Genomic DNA, 23,517 nt, shown 5'->3' on the forward strand with positions numbered 1-23,517 from the left:
GGATTGACCAGACACTTGGTGAGAGAGTCCTAGTTGGTCAAGGGTGACCGGATGCTAGGTCTTATGTACCAACAAGTCATGGTTGACTAGATGTTGGTTTAGGGGGCTTTGGACTTGGTTTTGGGCAAAAACCAAGGTTTGAATTGATCCGTGGATTGATCCAGCAGGTTTGGATTGATCCGTGGATTGATCCAGAGTTTGGATTGATCCGTGGATTGATCCAGAGTTTGGATCGATCCAGCAGATCTGGATCGATCGGTGGATCGATCAGAAGATTTGGATCGATCCGCCGATCGATCCGGTGAGTCCTCGCGAACAGAACCTCCCTGCGATGATTGATTCGTCCCAATCGTTCGATGGATCGATTGGGAGGCTTCGCGCGATAAGCGCCGGATCGATCCGTGGATCGATCTGGGTTTCGATCATCAGGCGCTCGGATCGATCCGTGGATCGATCCAAAGCCTCCCGATCGATTGGGAGCAATCCAATCGATTGGGATTCGACCGTTGGCGTTATAGGCTGCTGGCGCGCGATTCCTTGGCAGAACTTCACCGATTCATTCCAGATTCAACACAGCTCCTCCAGGCCTCTCTAAGCTCCTCACCGCTTCTTGAAGGTTCTTGGAGGTTCATCCAAGTCAAGAGGCGAGTTGCAACGAGAAGAAGAAGAAGCTAGGGTTTTTACTGCATTTCTTGTAAGCTTTTGCTTATTCTTTACTACCCTTTCTTCTTCTTGTACTGAGAGTCTTGTAGGGCTTCTCCGCCCTCGGTAGTTACCGAAAAGGAGTGTTTTCATAGTGAAGGGTGCGTGCGTGGTGTGGATCCTTGGATTAGTCATCTCCGTTGGAGGTGGATACCAAGTAAACTCCTAGTGTTAGCGTGTTTGTGTTTGTTTATGTATTTTCCGCTGCGCATTCTTGAAGAAACAAGCAACACCGAGCAACGAGCACGCGACGAGCTATTCCCCCCCCCCCCCCCCCTCTAGCTACTTTTGGTCCTAACACGGCCAGGTCTTTTCGCGAGATCTTCACGGATCCGAACACCTCTCGTCAAGGAGAACACACGGGCACAGAAGGAGGGCAGAGATCTTCACTTCTCCGAACCCTAGAAGGCTCTCTTTCGGCTGTAGGACCAAGAATCCGAGGTAAGTCGCTTACTCACCTGCGGTAAGGGTGGTTTCGGATTTCGATTGATGTTTTCTTGTGTCTTTTGATCTTCGAAGCTTTGCATAGTTCCTTTTGTTTCGTTGTCGTGGCACAGGATATGAGGAGTAATGGCAGTAGCAAACTGTCTTTTTCGTTGTGTTTGGATCATGTTATGCGGAGTAGGTGCTAGTTGGGTTCCCTTTTTGTTTAGTTGCCGTGTGAGTTACTAATAAGGATATTCATCAGTTTCCTCAATAAGAAGAATTGTAACAAAATGTTTAAGCTAATTGCTGTGCAAGAGATAACACAAAGCAGACCACCTAAATTTCAAGAACACATAAGTTGATGTGCTCATGTAATCTTAGTGGTAGGATTTCTATATTTAGACAAGTCAAGAGTATCTTTGCACATACTTGGCTAAAGAAATAGTTGATCCTCATGCTTAGGGTATTTTCTTTCAATCAGGGATGCCTAGAGGTTTGAGAAAAAAAGATGATTTGGGCATACACGTTGTCATGCTTGAGTTAAGCCATGCTGTATGCATTTGTCTAACTGATGTGGTGAAATTTTGCTATTATACCTCACTGTATATAAGGCTAAGAATGATAGGCTAGAATGTGATAAGCTTGGGTTTTAGGTTGTAAAGAATCTTGGTTGCTTATAAAAGTTTAAGCTGTGAATTTGCGTTAATGGAATCCTTAGATTTCAGAATTGTTTTCCTTTGTTTTAAATCCGTTGTATCATGTTTGAAGAAGTTAGATATGCTTTCTTTTTATTTGTCTCTGATATAGCATGCTTATAGAAGTCAGATTTTCTTTCCTTTGATTTAATTCTGTTGTAGCATGCCTATATTCTTTTTAAGAGTTTAAGAAAAATATAAGAAAGATAAAGAAAAGAAAGAAGAAGGCCAAGGCCTTAAGTAGATCCCAAAGTCAAGACTTTAGCGATTTTGGCACACAATGTGCTAAAGAAAATGCCGAGGCATTATATAGAAGTATTAAAAGATAACAAGTATTTTACTTTTATCAGTGGCACTGTGCTGGACTCTCTGTCCTTGGGCTGGGCTCCCATAGTCGTCCCTAGGTTTAGATAACCTAGTAGTAATGGCTCGGCCAACGGTCGACGGTCGACGACCATAGGGTCACCAAATGGGCCGCCAAATGGGCCGCCAAATGGGTCGGGTCGTTACAAAAGTAAAAGCACAGTTGTCGGGCCCAAGAGAAGTTGATTATTATTTTGAAGTATTATAAGTATAAGTTTTTGAACAAGTAAAATAAGTTTCACATAAGTATTAAAGAATAAGTCTTTAAGCAAGTGAAATAAGATACAGAAGGTGTTTAGAATTCAGTAAATTAAGTTCTTTATGCAAGCATGATAGTGTAGACTTGCCTTACATGTTTAGCCTTTCAGTATGTTTCTTTACTAATAGAAGAGCATGAGTTAGTTTACTGTCCTTTGCTATTTATAAGCATGATTAACTATACATGTTTAGTATTTCAGTTAGTATGATTCCTTTGCTATGTATGAGCATGAGTAGCTTTACATGTTAGCATTCAGTTTTAGCATGTTTTTATTTGTATACATGCATATTCGTGATTTTGTGAGTTAGATAGCGCTTACTAAGCAAATTTTGCTTATAGATTGCACTTCCTCTTACTGCAGATATAGGAAAGGAAAAGATATAGCAAGGAAGGCGACAAGGTGGTGCGGATGGTGTGTGATGTTTGGACTATGGAGTAGACTAAGAGATTGAACCAGAATTTATTTAGAATATTTTGGTTTAAGTGTTTAACGCATTTAGAACTTGTGCATGTTATTATTATTTGGTTTGTCTTGTCGTGTATTCGTTAGAGTTGATTTTTCCTTGGTATGGTGCTTCTTTTTGATATATAAACTGCGTGGTTGATTGATATGTGTTCCAGCCGCTTGTGGCTGTGTATATTATGTCATGTATTAATGATTATGGTCACCGGTACAGGGGAGACTCTGCCGGAATTTTTCGGTAGGGTTTCTTCGAGTTTTTAATTATACCGGTTAAGTAGAGTTAGTAGATAAGTAACGGTCATCCTTAGAGAGTAGTAGTAGTAAGAAGGGTGGTCGTTACAGGGAAAGTTAATGTACAAGTCATGTGCATTGAGCCCAAAGAACATGGTTAGATATTGGTTTTGAAAATATTTTTAAAATTATTTTGAAAACCTTGGTGAAGACTATCTTTTGATAGTATTCATCATTGAAAAGTTAGACACAAACTAGAAGAAAACATTGAAGTTTTCAAATTGATGTCAATCTTTGAAAATAGGAATTATTTTCATATAAAATTATTTTTTCTTGATAGAATATACCCTAAATATTGTCTGCTTGAGTTTTCATGATTTTTAGAGTTTTGTAGAATTTTTGGGGAGTTTCTGAAGTCTGCTGAAATTGAATTTCAGAAAAATCAGAAACTCAATCGATCAGTCGATCGATTGAAGGAGTTTCGATCTATTAGTCAATCAATTGGAAAGTCCATTCCCATGAGTAGAAGGTCAGTGAATCGATTAGCTGATTGATTGACCCAGGCTGGATCAATAAGTTGATCGATTCAGAAGGAATTTTTGCGAGCAGAAGCTTACAGAATTGATTAGTGGATCGATTGAAGTAGCTTCAATCGATTGTGTCCCAACTTCAATCAATTGGGAAGTCTGATGTTAGCCTAAAAAGCCTAATTTCAGCACTTTAAGCCACTTCAAGTTCCAATAACTATTCCAAATCCCTTAGAATACATTTGTATACATTTATGGGGAGTTTTCTTGATGAAAACAAGTATGGATTGGTTAAGATAAATCAAGGTGGAGTTTAGGATGGGGTTTAGTTTCAATTTCAAATTTTGGAACCTCAAAACTTCAAGTTTTGATTTTCAAGGATCATTAATCATTCCTCACCCTTTGGAGTACACTTGTATACATTTAGGGGGAGCTTTCATGATGAAAGCAAGTATGGATTGGTTAAGGTAGACTTAGGTGAAGTTTAGGTTGGGGTTTAGTTTCATTATTGAATTTTGAACCTCAAAACTTCAAGTTTTGGTTTTCCTGACTGTGTAGGAACTCCAAGTCATTGTTGGTGCAATGATAGAAGTTTGACCATGTTTTTAGGGGGAGCTACTCCTTGAATGCATGAAAATTTATCTTCAAGGACCTTAGAAGGGGGTTAAACCTTCGTGATAGATAATACTCAGGGTCAAGTATTGGGGAACAATGGAAGATTGGCTATCTTTGTTGATAGGATGATAAATGCTCTCGGATGAGCATTGTGAAGAAGTAGAGCTCAACGGGGAGCTTTGGAGACAATGGAGGATATGTGCTCTTCATTGTGGGGTTGTTAACAACATATGAGGTTGTAAACAATGTTGAGTTAACTCTTATGGTGAAGAGTTTGTCTTCAGTTTTTGATGTGTGACAAAGGGAGAGAATGGAAGGTTAAGTTAGACCTTCATCCCAAGCAGGGGGAGTTTACCCTCTAGGAAAGGGAGAGAATGAAGGAAACTTTCATTCATGCCTTGTCATGAAAGGGTTAAGGCTATGGGATTTAGCCTAGTGATAAAGAAGAGGTTAAAGCTATGAGATTTAGCCTTGGTATAAAGAAGATATTAAGGCTATGGGATTTAGCCTTAGTATAAAGAAGAGGTTAAGGCTATAGGATTTAGCCTAACTTAGAGGTATTGTCAAACATCAAAAAGGAGGAGATTGTTGGGGCAATTTCCCCAGGTCAAGTTTGACAAGTTTAACTAAGCTTAAGTTGAGTCAAGCTTGAGTCGAGATTTGAGTTTTGATGTTTGACAATATAAGTAAATTGCTGGAGCAATCGTCCGGTTATAGAGATGATCAAAGGGTTGACCAAGTTGATGAGAATACAAGTCAAGTAGGTCAAGGTTGACAGGAGACTTGATTGGGAAAGTCCTAACTGGATGTTAGGCATTTGGAAAGTCCTGGTGAGGAGCCAGGCAACGGGAAAGTCCTAGTGTGGAGCTAGGCAGGAGAAAGTCCTGGTGAGGAGCCAGGCAGTTGGAAAGTCCAAGTGTGATCTTGGCAAAGGAGAAAGTCCTGGTGAGGAGCCAGGCAATTGGAAAGTCCAAGTGTGATCTTGGCAAAGGATATAAGTCCAAGCATGTGGTCTTAGCAAGATAAGTACTAGTGTAACTTGGCAAGTATAATCCGACAACTATGATGAGGGCGAAGGAAGGTCCTGAAGGCAAGGCGTGAAGGATGGGAGATATCTGAGGGACGCAAGGCTGATGGAGGAGGTTGGTCGTGTGTGGCCAAATGCTAGGCATGGAGACCCAACAGGTCGTGGTTGACCAGGAGTTGGGTTGTAGATTTTGGACTTGAGTTTGAGTTAAATCCAGGTTGGTCAATCGATCGGGCGATCGATTGAACCAAGGTCCAATCGATCAGTCGATCGATTGGAGTGTGCTGCGATTGTGGGAAGGCCCGATCGGTCGGTCGATCGATTGGGATGTGGAATCGCGAGCACAGAGGCTTTCCCAATCGATCGGGCGATCGATTGGGAGATGCCAATCGATCGGTCGATCGATTGGGCAGCAGAAGCTCTCACACGGACGCGAGAGCACAGAAAGGTGCTGAATCGATCGGGCGATCGATTCAGGCAGTCCCAATCGATCGGTCGATCGATTGGGAAGTGATCGTTGCGCAGGATACAGGTGATGGACGGCTGCAATGGAGCGGTGTTGACGTGGCAATCGATTGGGGATGAATTCGATCGATTGGGAGCACTTTTTAAAGCCTGGGCGGAGCATTTTCTTCGCTAGATCTTTGCGATTTCTTTCTTGTGAGCTTACAGCGATCTTCAGCAACTTTCTCCGATCTTCACTGCCAGTTCTTGAAAGCTCTTGGGAGTGTTCTCTCAAGGTTCAAGAGGCAACAATAAGCAACAAGTAAGCAAGAAGAAGTAGTGTTTTCATTTGTATCTTGTACTCTCTTCTTGTATTTTTGTTTATGTTGTTGTGTGAGTTTGTATGAGGCTTCTCCGCCTCCGGCAGCGACCGAGAAGGAGTGTTTCATTAGTGGAGATAGCATCGTGTGTGGATCCTTGGATTAGTCACTCATCTTGAGGTGGATATCAAGTAAATCCGTGTGTTAGCGTTGTAGTGTGTTTGTATTTTATTTTCCGCTGCATATCAAGACGAAGCAAGCACAAGTACGTGACGAAACGCTATTCCCCCCCCCCCCCCCCCACCCCCCCCCTCTAGCGGGCACATCGGTCCCAACAGATAAACCCAAGACAACCAAAAGAAAGAAGGTACTTAAAGCAACTTGGGATGAGTCGTCATCGGAAGAATCAGACGTCGAAGATCAGAAGCATCATAACTACCTCGCGTTGATAGCATCCGGATCGAAATCAGAAAGTGAGACGGAACAAGACGACAAGTCCGAAGATGAATCAAACCACGAGTCCGCACTCGTTTCCAAAGGTTCGAATGAGGTATCATCTATCTAACTACTAGGTTCTTTAAAATAATTGCATGACTTAATAAACAGTTAATTAAATTTGAAAAACAAAATGACACACTCCTTAAGAAAAATCAACATCTTAAGGAACAATTTAATTCCCAAACAAAAACCTCTGACCTAACTCAAGTCGAAAGACTTGAGGAAGAAAACATAAAATTAAAAACTGAAATAACCAATCTAAGAGAATTGTTATAAAAATTTACAACTAGGTCCAAGTACCTAGACATGATACTTGGATCTCAACGAGCTGTATATAATAAATCCAGGCTCGGATACAAGTTCAGCTCAACAAATAAAACTTTCATCGCTTTAATAAGTTAAAATTCGAAACAAATTAAAACTTGGATTCCGAAAGCATGCATAACCAAGGAAATATGACTTAATCAATTTTTGTACCAAAAATGAAATTTATTATCTAAAATCAAATTCAACTAAACCTATTAATTTAAACCCAAACCTAAAATATAAAACAAAATCAAACAAATCAAACTTAAATCAAAAAACTAAATTTAAATAAAAAAAATATAAAGTTAATCTAAATTCAAGTTACAGTCAAGTTTACTATAACTATAAAATAAATCGACACAAACCTAAAACCTAAACTCAAATTTAATAATTCAAGGGGAGGCTCCAAATTAATTGGCACCTTTATGTTTACCCAGCTGGGTAATTAGGACTACATAAAAAGGAACAAAAGTTTAACCTGACAAATAGCACTAGAGAAGTTTTGGATGATAGTAGGTTAAGGAAATTATGTATATGCATGTCTAGGAAGATATGACTTTAACCTGATGCATTTGACTTAGTGGAACTAACTGAAGCAACATTTTATTAATTCTAGTTATACCAAAGTTTTGTATTAAATTCAATGGATAGGACTATTTGAAAAATTTTGGAGCCGTGGTTACTTTAATGATGTCCAGGTAGCTCACCACAGCTTAGAAATTTATTAAAAAAATATTTGTTTGTTGAACCCAAAGCTAAACTAAAATCTAACACAAGCTAAACTAATCCTAAAATTCAATTTAACTCTTCTCACAAAATTACAAGATTCTCTGTTTGAAAATATAAATCGGGTGAGATTAATAAGGATTAAACAAAATTAAATTAAATAAAATTAATTAATTAACTTAATTAAAAATAAATAAAAATAATTAAATTGAATTAAAATAAATTAACATAAATTAAAATAAAATAAATTAAATTAAAACATAGATCTTAATTAAACAAATCAATTGAAATTTGATTAACTTAAATTTAAAACTTAATTAATAATTAATTAATTCAAAATGACTTGTAACTAAAGTAATCAAAATTAATTAAATAATACTAATGAATACAAAAGAATTATTCTAATTTAGTAATTAATTCCTTGAAAATTTATTATTTGCAAACTCAGTAAAATAATTATAAGCAAGTTTTTTTTTAACTAAAACCTTAGATTAAGGGGAAGGATACTAATTCAAGTGATTTGCAAATTCTAATAAAATTATTTACTTATATTTTCTAAAAATTTCTCATTTCTCTAATGTTACAAAATTATTTCGACCTTAGTCTAGATCTAACTCATAGAAAGCATGATCCTATAGATCTAGGGAACGAGCATCTCACAAATACACTAAGTCTACCTTGATTGTGCACTAACAAAATATAGAATGGTGTGAGATGCGTAGACCTCAGATGCTTATATCAGTACATCAACATAAGTTTGAGCAATAATACAACAATAAATTGATCAAATTAATTAGTCTTTTTTCAGTAATTTCTAACTAAATATTAGTACTTAACTTGACTTACCAAGTGAACACTAGTATCTTCTGATAAATAGTTAGTAACTAACGGTTGGACATATACTAAGAATATTGGTAGTTGAATGATTATGTTTAAATGAAAATATCAAGTTCAGGAAAGGATATTTGAAAACTACTTTTAAAAGTGTAATATTTCTTTTTCCGTGCTACTCTTTGCAAACTAATATCTTCAAACTTACTAAAAACTTTGTTTAATATCTTTGGTTTAAAGTTTTCAATGTATATGGTTGAAAAATTACCTTTAAAAATATTTTAAATACTTACAAATTACTTAATCATCTAAAAAATTTGTTTTCAAAAGCTTGTTTCAAAATTTTTTTATTAGTATTTTGAAAATTTCTTTAAAAACCTCGTTAGAAGTTTCCTTGAAAATATTTTACAAAAACACTTTAGAAATTACTTTAAAAATTATTTTGAAAAATATCTTTAAAATATTTTGAAAAATTATTCTGTTACTTTTGAAATGTTTGAAAAATTGTTTGTAAAATTTTCATAAAAGTTATCTTTGCAAAATATTTCTTTTTAAATTTAAACATTTTTCAAAATTTTAAAATTCTTTTCAAATTTTCTCTGATAATTTCTTTAAAAGTTTTTTTTCAAAGCCTTTATGTAAAATATTTTGAAAACTATGTTAACAAGCTTACTTTCAAAGGAATTTTTGAAAAATATTTTTAAAAATTATTTGGAAATACATTTCAAAATTATTTTACAAAATTCAATTTTTAAAATTGTAAAACACTTTTATAAATTTGGAAAAACCCCTTTCAAATTACTTTAAAAAGATTTTTTTATTTACTTCTCCCTACAGCAAATCTGAGTTTTATGAATAAAAATTTTACCTTTGTGAACTTTATTTACTGGAAACTATTGCCTATAATGGTTGTTTTCAAAATAAAACTTATTTTCATAATTTAAGAATTTGAAATTATTATTTGACAGCTTGTTTGAAAAACTTAGTTTGCAAAATTTATTTATTTTGCAAACTTATTTGAAAAATTTCCAACTTTTTTTTTAAACTTTTCTGAACAATTGGAAATTTGTGTTGAATGAGTAGTATTAATTTTTGATGTATGTCAAAGGGGAAGGATAGTGGGTTAGGAGTTAGAAAAAAATCCTAACCATTTAAATTTTTGCATTATTTTACATCATGTTTTTTCTAACCTTAACCTATATTGTCATTACATCAAAAAGGAGAAAGATTATTGGTACAGGTTACACTAATAATCAAATTTTGATATATGACAAATAGGTTAAAGTTAGATGTGTTATTTTTCTAAATTGTTTACCAAATGTGCAGGACATGATGGGTCTAGAAGACCAGAACACTAAGCGGAAATCTAACTAGATTAATAGTTGACACGAAGTCCAGATTGGTTGAGATCTAGCAAGAGGAAGTCTAGCTAGGTTTATAGCTGGCACGAAGTCCAGATCGGTTGAGATCTGACAGGAGAGTCTAGATTAATTGAAATCTAGTAGGAATTCCTGATGGGTCAAGGGACCTGAAGTTTGTAGTTGGTAAGTGGAGGTAAGCAACTGGAGGAGATCTAGTGAGGGTGTGTTCTAGGTTGAGGGAACTATAAGTGTCGGTCCAGCTTAGATCTATTTAGAAAACCTAAGTTGAGACCTTGACTAGATCTTAGTTTCAGAAAGACAGAATCTAATTACTACTACTATTCTGTTGTATCGTGCTAACTTTATTTTACAGAATAAACTTATTTTTTTGTTGCCTGGGCTAACCCTTTTTTGAAGGGAAGAAAGTGCTGAAAAATGGTGTCCACACGCTTGGACCAGCTTCGCCCAGGCGGCTGTTAAGCACCCAGACCAGAAAAAATATACAGAAGCTGAGTTGGAGCGCGATGACTGGTCGAACCCATGTCGTCAATGGTCCAAGTGCTCGAAGGGGGTCTAGGCGCCTGAAGGTGGATAAACTTGACGAATCAAGTTTCAACGAGAGATCGCTACGTCAGCAGCGGTCCAGGCGCTCGGAGGGGTTTCAGGTACCCAGAATGGGCCTATATAAGAGCCTTCGACCAAAAGCTTCAGCACATCAATTGTTACAACTTTCATACTCACGTGCTGCTCCGAAAAAGTCTCTGGGATACTAAAAGCTGCACTGACAACCTGTGCGCAAGTTTTCAAAGTTGTATTGTTGGTAAAATTTAATTCCTGTAATTGTACTTAAATTCTGTAATTACTTTGTTATTATAGTGATTGTCCAATGAAAGTACTCAGCGAGTGTAAGCATTGGAATAGGAGTCGTCGAAGACTCCAAATTAAGTAAAACCACCTATGTTAACGTTCGCTTTCCGTCTCTGTTCTTTTTTGTTACGTACTCTTGATTTCCGAAAAAGCGAAAAATGTTATTCACCCTCTCCCTCTAGCGTATTGACAGACCTACAGGGACTCTCCAGTCGGGAGTCTGCAATCGAGAGTCTATGGTCGAGACTCTCCAGTGGGGACTCTCCAGTCGAGAGTCAACACTCAGGAGTTTGTAGTCTTCTGCAACTTGAACTCTGTAGTCTTTTATAACTTGGGCTTTTCAGTCGGGAGTCTATATTCTGGAAGTCGGGAGTCTGCCACTCGAACTCTGCAGTCTTTTGCAACTCAGACTCTCCAGTCGAGAGTCTGTACTCTGGAAGTCGGGATCTACAGTCGAAACTCTCAAGTCGGGAGTCTGCACTTGGACTCTGCACTTGGGAATCTTCACTCTAGCATATAAGGTAATTCAATTTTCCAGCCAACTCAGTCATCCCAAGTAGCTTTCCTTCTCTCCTTAGTAGCTTGAGATTATCTGTTCAGGTCAACTCAACAGATAAGTCTAATTTAATTTATAATTTTAATTCAGATTATCCTATCTCTGACAAGATTGTCAATAGAACATCACTCATCCTAACTCATTTCTTGAGCTAATGAGCTCTTTTTTTTGTATTCTTCTGCTTCTTGTGTTTATGAGAATTTTTATGAAGTTTGTTCAATTTGGTGTCCTTGTATTCACCTATCTCTACAAAATATTATTAGGAAAAATATTAATTAACATATTCATTAGTCTTTGTTTGCCTCAACTCTTTATATTTGCCCCTCTGACATTTTTCTCTATTGAAGAGTCTTACCTTTTTGTCCTTCCGAGCTTTGCAACCTTTCATCAAGGTAAACCAATTACCTTTCATCAAGGTAAACCAATTCTCGATGATGTCGATTTGTAAGAAGGTTTTCATCCTTATCTTCCAATACGAGAAACTTCCTTCTTTACAGTTTGCATAAGACAGTTCTAGAGAGGCCTCCAAATGAGAGTTATCATCTTTTGCTACAATAATATGAGAAACTTCTTACTCCAAAGGTTGGTGAGAACCAAGTATCATAGTTGAGACCATCTCCAAATTCCGTCATATTGATCCTTTATTCCTTTAACACTTTACTTGTTTGATAGTTGATCACGTCAGAGCAACTTGCTTTATTACAACTTATTGGATTGAGATCGCAACTTGAAGGGAGTGAATAGCCATTCACTTTAGTTTCATGTTCGCATCTATAACTGAGTTAGTGTACAACAAAAATGCAAAATACAAACTCAAATCACACAATGGGTCTACTAATTGTGTCAATTGAACTTGTATATAGTCAATTATCTTGCTCGTAATGATTACATGAATTGACTGATCTTCCAGCTAATGAATTGAACTATTGTAGTAACTGTTATATGATAACCGCAGCCAAATCTATTAGATTAATGGCTTCTTTTTTTTCTAGATTTCTACAATTGCATTAGTTGTCTGATTCTCCAATATTAGATGACAGATTATGTCCTAGTTAATTGTTTAGTCAGCTGATTTTTAAATAGAAACATTTTGTTTAATTACAATCCAACTCAATTCGACTGCTTAGTCGACTCATATATCACTCGACTACCTTCCGAACTTCTTTGTCTTATTGAAAGATCTCATGTCTTCAAAACTGCCTTATCTACCTAGTATCAATCTGCAAAGACTTTATTGCTTAGAGGCTTCATCTTTGCTCAGTGCCCGTCAATATTGATTTGTAGATTTTCACTTGTCAAGAGGTTAGTCCTCTGGAATTTCTATTTATCTAACATTCAATCCATCTTAATTTATCAAGACTTTTTTGCTTGCCGACTATCAACTTTGACCTATTTTTATCAAGACTTTTTTACTTGCCGACTATCAACTTTGACCTATTTACCTTAATTTATTAGGACTTTTTTTACTTGTCGAGTATTCAATCAACTTTAACCTGTTAAAGTTTAACCTATTTACTTAAGGTACTTGGATTTAAATCATTTGTCAAGCATGAACTTTAACTATTGAACTTGACTCTCCGCAAGACTTTTCATCTGTCAGCACCATTTAAATTTTTTCTTCTTACTTTTTTTGAACTGTATGTTTGCCAACTTCTTATAGTATATATATATATATATTTTTTTATCCATTCTTATTATAATGTCTGATCAATATTAATCCACTTGAACTTGTCAATTTTAACCAAATATAACACAACTGCCTAACTTAAACTACTATATTATCCAAATGTCAGACAGAACATTAAAAATAAAATAAAACTAAAGAAACTCCTGCCAATGTGAAATACACAATCATATTCTATATTGCAAATGACTATTTTCAAAACTCGATTATGTAACCTTCACATCACACTATAATAATTTTACTGATGCACCGAGGTTTTCCTTAAAAAATTATTAAAAAAATTCAACCGAGGTTTTCCTTAAAAAATTATTAAAAAAATTCAAAAACAACTCTTGATCTAATAGGACTGCTTTATAATGGAACTAGTCCGCTCAATATATCAAGGTCTTCAAGCATGTCTGGCTCGCAATCATCTCATTCACAGCTTGATGTACACTTCAATTAATACTCACTTTGACAACATAACGTGGTCCGACTTGCTGAGTATACAGGTCCTACCCTTTCAGAAACGATTTAGAAAGTGATGGTGCGCACTGTCAAAGAGCACAAGTACTAAATTTACAGGAACTAGATTTTACAAGATAAATTGCTCAGTGCAGTAACCACAAATTTCTCAGGAGCAGACCAATTCAAAAGGAGCAACTAGGCAAGTTGTTGAATTTATCAAATCATGCATCTTTGTTCTTGGAAAAACGTCTTGGCAGTTTGCTAATTACGTTCTCATCCACTATCTTGTAGTGCTTGGAGAATTTCCGGTGGACAAACCCAGCACATTTATCAACATGAACTTCGTATTTGTTGTACAGTACGGGTATGGTGAATGACAATATGATCCCTGCCATCGTAAGAAAGAATCAACTTAATTTGATTATAATATCCAGTAAAGTTTGAGTGATTATGGATTAAAGTGTTTCAATATTTCATCACAGGTGGGAACATTCCACTAAAAACACTTGAATGAACAGAAAATGAGTAGGGGAAACCATATAATAGTTAGTCAAGTGAGAGTGACATAACCAACCTATTCATCTGAAATGGTCAGGATTAGCAGAGTGCAACTCTTTTAAGTATATGATATTAGATATTTGCCATACCACAAATATCTCAATAACCCTTTAGGTCATGTTTGAAAGGTTTGGAAAGGTGCAACAGATCAGAACATGAATGGATCCTTAGATGATTTCTTTCTAATGATTGAATGGATCAACTGAAGATGGATCGATATTTCAAGAACTGACCCATTCTGTATCAGAGTTTAAAAGGAATGCTTCATTCAATATGTACCAAATATATAATATCACTTATTAATTTCCAAGCAAAAATGAAGCTAAAAGATGGATATTTGGTTACGCCGACTATGTGAGCTGAACGGATTAGGCAAACCAACTTTGTAAAAGGAGCCAGGCAGGCTGGTCAAAAAGATGGCATGATTAGGATGAGTAGATCAAGCAAGCCGATAATGAATAATACTAGAAACATAAGATCAGCCAACAAAAGGCGAACATATTAAGAAAACTAGCAGGGTGCAGAGAGGTCGGGAGAACTGAATGAGCCAGATGGACAAAATAAGTTGGATAGGTCAAATGAGCCAAGCAGACTGAACCACTGGGCTAACCAAATAAGCAAGGCAGACAAGACAAGCTAACAACGCTGGATGAACTAATCATACCTAACAAACGCACATGTCAGGAAGACAAACAGTCAGATTGGTCAAAAGAATCATAGAATGAATTATTTCACTTGTCATGCCATTAACTAAACAAATGTTCCACTCATCATTCCAAATCATTCTGATTTCCATTAAGTTTCTGAGCAACAGAATGGACCTAACCAGGCAAACATAAAAGGTATTGGTTCATCATACAGTTGCAAGTATGTGACAAGATACCATCAGTAAAACTGGAACCTCTTAACTAAAAGATAACACTCTTTGAGAGGAAGCAAAAAATTGGTGGTACAGTCTCCATAATGCAATATAAGAATGCTCCTGGAGTACCTTTATCTGATTGTTATATATGGACACATCTATCTAATTTCGTGTGCATCAGGAGAAAGCAAGTGCTTCATATCATGGAAGCACTGTTTATGACATGATAATAAAAACAGACAGGCATTAATGCAATATCCGCTGATGACTCGACAATGATAGAAGAAAGTCGTACCTATATACGCAAGAGTGAAGAAGGAAAAGAAACTTCCTACAATGGACAATATCCAAAGCATTCCAACCACCTATACAACAAATATAACAGTAAACATTCATTAAGCATTGACATTGGCAACAAATGAAAATGATATAGTTGCAACAAAAATTGCAACCATTTCCAACCTGAAAAAAGATCCTGAAATCCTTGCCAAGAGTGATATCATGGGCCATCATCAGCAAATTGTTAAATTTTACACGGAAAGAAACAGCAGCATCGTTCACCATTTCCTCTGTTAAAACTAATTCTGGCAATGGTTGTAGTGGCCTGCCCAAGAGAAAATGCCATAAATCTATAAGTGTGTTTTCCTACCAAAAAAATAATAATAATGGCTCATTTAATAAGATAGAACTTGCTTATCTAGAAGAACAGCACTCTTAGCCCACACAAACTGAATCACAATCAAAATAAGTAGCACATCAGAACAGATGGTAAGGAATGATAATCCAGATCGCTCAAATAACAACCAGGCAATGGTAGCAGCTGACACAACCGCAATTGAAACCCATCTACATCTCCACAGGAGGACATCCGCAGCTGAGGAAATCCAAGTGAAAATCAGTCACATAAAAGAAAAAGCAAGATTGATGTTCTGGAATTTCAGTCTGTGAGGCTAACCACATCAAGATGACACGATTATTAACCTCAGAGAAGGATTGTAGAAAATATTTTATATTTGTACTATCAATGGTAAAATTGGGCATAACATTCAAGAAAGATATGGACAATGCCAAAATGTGATATATGTGCAAAGGCATCTCAATTGTTGCTTTATGTTGATGGAGGCCATATTCATTATTAAGGGATGAATGTAAAACTAAATCCTCAACCATTAGTAAATGGATAGCAATCAATGACACCCTTCAAATGAAAATATTGAATCATTTTATATTGACTCAATTCTTGAAAGACTCTTCTTCATGTTCTCATCCCATGAGACCACAAGAGCAGAACAGTAAACCAAGTACCATGGTTGCCAAAATCAACATCCAATCTAGAACAGTGACAAGGACTTCATAAGATCAGGTCAATCTGATCACGGGATTATAGGATTATACAATTTAACAAAAATCCTCTTATGCACATCATATTTATTAACTTTTAACATCTAATATTATCATTAATATTTTAAAATTTAATATCTGAGGTGAATAAAATGCCAATCTAAAGGCATTTGGATGGGTGGGACTTGCACTTTGAGATGACTAATAATGAGAATGGGATATAATCATGTGCATTGAACCTCATAATGAGAATGGGACGTGTACTTTGAGATGACCATTAATGAGAATGGGATACAATCTGATCATGGGATGACTTTCTTAGTGGCAACACCTAACTCACCACATTCCATCTCCACTCGATTTAGACAGTTAGTGAGATCCCAATGATGGACTTTACTTTGGAGATATCTTCCCTAAGCTAACAACACTAACCACCTCTATGGTGAACTGCACATTGGAGATAGATTGCCCAGTAACTTGTGCTTCCATAGCAGTCACCTTTATTGCCTTAGCTTTGTTGCATCTGCCTAGCATGTGCTGCTCCTCTAGTGCAGGAGATTGATTTCCCAAGAGTTAAAATAAACTTTCTTGCAAAACAAAGACGATCACAATTTAATTTCATGTAGGGTGCTAGTGTGTGATTATAGTTGACATAAACACAAGAAAAATAATATGAATACTAACTACATGGCTTATCAACTTTGCTCTTACTCTACAACGTATTAACTCATCCAATGAGTCACCTCGTAAATCCACTAAATTGGGTTCCTTCACAAGGGTCCAAGGAGCAAGCCCACGAGTCCACCTCACTTCGAACCACCTTAAAGTATATCTTGCATCAAGCCTTCAGTACATTAGATGCAACACGCTCTACAAGCTTGTTCCGTTTATCATCCTTCTCAGCTTGTCTTCCAAAGTCCATTTCACACCAAGTCTTCAATCCATCCAACTCAAGCAAACTAACTCAATTGCATCTAGTTATCCAACTCTATATGCACTATTGTAAGTCCGTACACTTAATGCATACATCAAAAATACAATTAAACCTTTCTTAAACCATTTGTCAAACACTTGGGACCATCAAACCATAAACGAAGCATTGAATGCAAAACAACTTGATCAAACCCGCCCATTTAGAAGCATCATTCCCCCAACAATTAAGTACATACAAAAATATTATTTAGTGTTAAAATATATTTGATATATATTATATTTTATTATTTGATATAATATTATATAAGCTATACAAATAATACAATTTAGTTATAGCAAATAATTAGTAACTAGCTGGCAATTAATTACTCAATTAGTATAACTAATTGAGTATTTATTGTTGGTGCAGTCGACCTCCAGGGTTTTGATATTTGTTTGACAATATGTTTAATGGAGTCTAGTCAAGTTAAGGTTGACCAGTTGACTAGCAAAGGGAAAAGATCAAGCAGCCAAGGTGACCGGAGTCTTGGAAGTGGTAAAAAGTCTACCGAGTGACTAGTCCTAATTGGAGACTGGGCAAGGGGAAGTCCTAACGGGAGGTTAGACAGTGCTAAGAAGTCTACCGAGTGACTAGTCCTAACTGAAGGTTAGGCAGATGAAAAGTCTTGGAGGAGTAAACTCTAAGCAAATATGACCGAAAGGTTTCCAATCGACCACGACCAGACCATCGAATCTTAAATGCTACTAACACTGCTTTACTTTACTATTTTATATCTATTGTGCTAATTTAGTGTTGCGGAAAAGTCTTAGTCGATTAGGTCCAAACAAGTCTGGAGTACCAGATGTTTGGAGGGTAAGTTAAGGTAAGTTCCTAGAGTAGAGTGCAGTGAGGTTGTGTCTCGTTTGGGCTAAAACCCTTAGGCATTGATCCAACTGAAGAAACCAATGGAGGTTTCTAAGTCGAGACCAGACAATCCTAACTGTCATATTAATACACGCATATTGTTATCTAACTCTATTTTGCAGGATCATGACCCTTGAACTTTAAAGGGTCATAACTTTTAACTCAGGAGTCAGAATCAGACTCTGTCAGTGGTCACGTCTACAAAATCCAGAGATCTTAATTTGACAAAGGGTTCGGTCGACTGAACGGAGGTTCAGTCGATCGAACCCCATTAATGAGATCAGATAAGATTCAAATTATGTCGAAGAAGGAAATATTAGTTCGGTCGACTGATAGCATAATCGGTCAATTGAACATTCTTGGTAACATGAGATCGGATGAGCTCGGAGCAAGCAACAAAAGAAATTTTAAGTGTTCAATTGACTGAACTGGGACTCGATCAACCGATAAAGGCAGATTTCGTGGAAGATACGATCTGGGCAGATTGTGAACCTGGACACGAAGCCGAGCAGATTCTGGAGTTCGGTCGACAGAATGAAAACTTATAAAAGGACCTTGAGGTCAGAGGCTGAACAATCAATTTTCGTTAATCATCTCATACTTTTCTGCTACTCAGAACGTGCAAGTGCTGCTAGTACGACACTGAAAGGCTCTCCAATAATCTACACTCATTTTCTACTTGTTCGATTGTCAGTATATTGTTTTTATTACTTGCATTTACTTAAAAAGTGATAGTAGGTTGTTATTATACATCTTCATTCATTGTACAAGTTTGCTTCGTCTCTTATAGTGGATTGTCCATCGAAGCAGTCAAAGATTGTGGGCCTTGGAGTAGTAGTTGATTAGGCTACGAACCAAGTAAAACCACCAGAGTCCTTGTCTTATTTTATTCTTTTCGTTACGCATCTTTGTGTTTGTGTTTAAAAGAAAAAGAAAGTTTTCAAATTAGCGATATTCAACGCCCCTTCTATCATGCTTTTCGGTCCTACATTTATTACTTCATAAATTTATAATATTCAACTATGAATATAAATTAAATGCTAACCTCTCCCTTTGCAGTAGAGAAAAAATTAAATGGAGGAAGAATAAACTAGAACCTTTCCAATGGCAAAGGATTTTTAAGGTCTTCACAAAGCTGAATTTCCATGACAACTGCTAGAAAAGAATGAAGTTGAACTGAAGCAACCAAGAAGCTAAAAGCAGATTCCATGTGACGCTAAAATCTAGGCTTTGCTTGGTAACCGGCTCCAAAACTCAAGAAAATAATTCTTGTGGAGAAATTATTATATTATGTATTAGAATTATAATACAGGCACATCTACTGTTAAGTTGATGGCATGTTTGTATGCCAACTTATGTAACTTAATCTATGTAATTTAACAATTCATTATTCTGAATAAAATCCTAGCCATAAAAAAATTTATCCACATTCCACAATCTATTTGGAAATAAAATAAAAAATTACTTATCCCAAAGCCTAACTAACCCATCAACACCCTCATCCTCTTCCTAGTAGGCATCATACTTCCTCCTCCTTCCTTGTTCTTCAACAGCAGCATCCCACAGTTGCTGCCAATGGTAGAACATCTTATTTAACCTCAGATGCAGGATAAACAGTTCTGTTGGAATTACGGATTCAGTCGGTGATTGGTTGTGCTTAGTCAAAGCATCTGTCGGTATTGTGATCATATAAACTTAAGTTTAAGGAGAATTGGGAGAAGTTTGGTGTATCATTTACCACTATACTCTGATTTGATAAAGAAACATAAGGAGATGCCCCTAGGCGATGAATCAAATCAATTTGCAGGGGAGTTCCATCTGTATGGGCAAGTAAGCTGGCATGGCATTAATTAGGCAGACTTGGCTTTTTTAGAAGTGAACTAAGATGCAATTTCTTTGATGATCTAAGGCACTTGGTTTTGATTTCACCTTCATCTTGCTACACTGAACAATGAAACTGGATTTTTCCAGAACACTTCCACTTATATGAAACCAATAATGGGTAGAGGCCTTAAGGAATATATTTGTTGTTCTAATTGTAAAATTAACTGGATGCAATATTCAATCATGCGAGAGAGACATTGAAGACTCGTTTTTCTTGAAACAGATTATACCAGCCCTTTAGTATACCAGACAAGACAATGTCAATAATGTAAATAGGGAATGAAACCCACACACAAGTCAAGCGGCTTGCAGTTACTCCTTCAAGACCCTATCCTGCTTGTGCTGTTGGCAATGATGCCTCCTCCATTGGCAACAGCAAAAAAGTAAAGTCGGTGAGTGAAGAGGGTGAGCAAGGGGCAGTTCAACGATCACAGAGAAGTGAGCAATTCAATGGTTGTGAACATTGAAGGTACAGGGGATGAGTGAATGGATCAAAGAGTTAGGGTAGGCTATGGATTTTCCAAATGGCTGGATTAGGGAAGGCTTATTGTTTATGGTTTGGAATAACATATTATTAAAAGACTTTTATTTTGAAACAAAATGTTTTCATATTAAATGAATTGGTAGTTGATGGGGATGAGTTAGATTACAGATGGGGATGAGTTAGATTACATATCACCATCAAGTTAACATCAGATGGATAGACAAATGATGTAGATAGATTTGTTACCAAATTTGTAGTATATGATATATTTGATAAAATGAAAAGTACAGGATATTTGTTACCAAATAGATGTGTTAAATCTTGATAGATTTAGTTACTAACACTATCTAATTCTCTGTCGTATGGAAAATGATAATCCCCATTCCTACATGGGATTTATTATCTCATTCTACATGGAATTTTATATCACCTCAATTCATATGAAAGCCCAATAGAAATGGGCCTAATTGCAATCAAACATAGATTCATACTTTCTTCCAATCAAACCATTATACAACAACAGCCACCAAACCTTTATCCCATTAAGTGAGGTAGACTATATGGATTCTCCTGCGTTGTTGGGCTTGATGCCCTATTATTTCATCATCTACATTTAAATGAATTTTATAATATTTTATCGTTATTAACCAAATCTTCTTTGGTGTCCCTCTTCCTCTATTAATATGCGTATTTGTCATGGTCTCATATCGTCTAATTAGAATATTTATTGAATGTCTAGGTACGTGTCAATACCATATAGTTTTCTCTTAATAGGTGCAACCTCAACTTTCTGTCTAATGTTCTTGTTTTTTATCATATCCATCTTCCTATGTGTGCACATCTACTTTAACATTCTTATTTCTACAACTTTCGTCTTTTGTTCATGTGTTCTTCATAACCCAACATTCATCTTCATATAACATAACACATTCAGCTTCTATAACATAGCATGTTCTAATCAAGCATTATACAGAAAATAAACTCCAAGAGTAAAAAAGTCCTTGCTAAACTCTATGCATCAACTAGTAATTGGATCATTTTTAAAGGTAGAAGCTAATCCCATAAATAAATTTGTAAAAGAAAAACAATGATGATGCATTAAAGTTCGTCCCAAGTGTTGGTGGGTTTACCCTCATAGATGTCATACTCAAGATTCACATTCAAATTTGAAAGATTTGCTAAATCATAAATGTCCAAATGCAGTACAAATAGGGGGAGACCCACATACCACCAAAAATTTTATACCATTAGGGCATTAGTAAGAATCACTAATAGCTTTCTGCATTGTCTGAAGTCCTCTGAATAATACACTGCCACTGTTTCTATATTCAAGTAGTCCACTGTGAAGCCTATAAGTACAATTACTCCAACTAACCAGGCAATTTATTATGCTAATTAGGATCCTCTTTCCATAAGAAAACTTATTATATCTTATTCCTACAAATATTTTGGATAAAGCACTTAAATGCTTTGTTAAAAGGTAGCATCCAAGGATTGTGCTGAGGACTTGCAATTGATCAGCCCATGCTTAAGAGAAAATTTTCTTTCATTTTCTTTCAATGAGGCTAATTCGTTATGCATATTTTCAAATGAAGTGTGCCAGTCTTGTCTAGTAAGTTTGTCACAAAGATGAGGTAATCAAGATATTTAAACAAAATGAAGGCAGGCTCACTAGCAAGGGAGAAAGACAATTATTATGCTCCCAAGTTAAATAAACAGACAGGGTTGCACATCAATTTTATGATTTATTTCATAACCAAATTAAACCTTTACCTATCATGTAGAATTTGCACATATGATAGGAAAATAAGTAGACAACCTAAAGTACAAGTACTCACAATCATGATAAACTACTTTCCCATAGGCCATACAGAAAAGGTTTTTCGTTTACAATAACAGCTAGTGTATAGTGTTAAAGCATAATTTTATGATGCTATCTCATAAATAAATTTAACCTATCCTATAGCATTTTCACGTTTTATAGGAGTACAAAAAACATCAAAAGATATTTTCCCTTCAATATCTATACTTTAAGAAGTCACAATCATGATAAACTACTTTTCTATTGCTCAGACAAAATGTTTTTCTTTCATACTACAGCTAGTGTGTGGAGTTAAATCCCCTCACTCTGTATCATCTGAGCCCTGTCAACATTAGGTGAGTAACAACAACGAAATGCTTGCTCCAAAGTGAGGGGAAAAGGAACTGCATAGGACAGCGTCAATTATCAGGAAACTTAAAAAGATCAATAAAGGCCCATTTGTTTCCATACACAGGCACGTAATGGATAGTAATGTTCCATTACTTCCGTTACAGAAGCAAAACATACTGCTATAAGGAAAAAACCGAACTACTTTCAGAAGAACTAACAAGTGGTCAGTAAGCTAAGATAATCGCTAGCTACAAACCCTAGAAAAACTCTCTCCGGCAATCATCCATGGAGAATCACAGACTGAAAAACTGAGTGAGACTCTCTCTATATCGCTGCCCTACGAGAGAGAAAACGTACCCCTCCCACCACCGATGATCTGGTGGAGAGACCGCTGGCGATTGAAGAGTCGGTAGCATTGGTCCATCCGCCTGTCGGCGGCTATCAGCTCGTGCGAAGGGTCTGAAGGCGCGCCCTCCATGGACGACGCCCCCGATTCGAGTATCTCAACCCCTGAAACAAATTAAAATCAAACAAGGTAGGAGGGAGGCGAGAATCTCGAGCGGCGTTCCACCGGCGGTATCGAGATTTCAAGGCAAAGCCTCGATAGATCAGCTGGTGGAGTCGGATTTGTCCCTTTCGGCGTCGGCGTCGGCGCCGGCGTCGGGTCGCAGAAGAAGTCGATATTTAATTAAAAATGAACTGTATTTAATTTTGGCGTTCCTTTTGAGGCTTTTATTCGGTTGACGCCGGTTCACCGCCGGCTTTCTTTGCGACCCGGTGGCTTCGCAAATTGCGGGTCCAAGTCGCGCACCGGATCTTGACTCGGCGGAAGCTTGACTCATCTATCCCAAAGCGGATTGTAAACGAATCGGGTTGCCGACGAGACCCATCAACCCGAACCCTAATGATAACACAATTTTCTTAATTAAGTGCGAGGGGAAAGAGAATGGAGAATAGAAATAGATGTTGATGATGATAGCTAATTAATAATCATCCATGATAAAATCGACCAAATGATGATATACGATGATCATTCTCTGCTAGTGATCGT

The 23,517-nt window shown here is 36.5% G+C and overlaps 1 protein-coding gene across 2 annotated transcripts; it reads right to left on the reverse strand.

Annotated features, from left to right (window-relative positions):
- Positions 1-13,276: 13,276 nt before the first annotated feature.
- LOC122040930 (reticulon-like protein B16) lies at positions 13,277-23,167 on the reverse strand. 2 transcript variants are annotated; one of them, XM_042600419.1, is made up of 5 exons: positions 22,824-23,167; positions 15,573-15,642; positions 15,231-15,372; positions 15,064-15,133; positions 13,277-13,736 (listed from the first exon to the last, which is right to left on the reverse strand). In XM_042600419.1, the coding sequence occupies exons 1-5, from the start codon at positions 22,942-22,944 to the stop codon at positions 13,570-13,572; spliced, it is 570 nt and encodes a 189-aa protein (XP_042456353.1). In that variant the 5' UTR covers positions 22,945-23,167; the 3' UTR covers positions 13,277-13,569. The 2 variants fall into 2 exon arrangements, with proteins under 2 accessions (XP_042456353.1, XP_042456352.1); XM_042600418.1 differs by having other exon boundaries at positions 15,462-15,642.
- Between the last annotated feature and the right edge of the window lie 350 nt (positions 23,168-23,517).

The sequence above is a fragment of the Zingiber officinale genome, chromosome 2A (assembly GCF_018446385.1).
Source record: "Zingiber officinale cultivar Zhangliang chromosome 2A, Zo_v1.1, whole genome shotgun sequence".
Classification (NCBI taxonomy): Eukaryota; Viridiplantae; Streptophyta; class Magnoliopsida; order Zingiberales; family Zingiberaceae; genus Zingiber; species Zingiber officinale.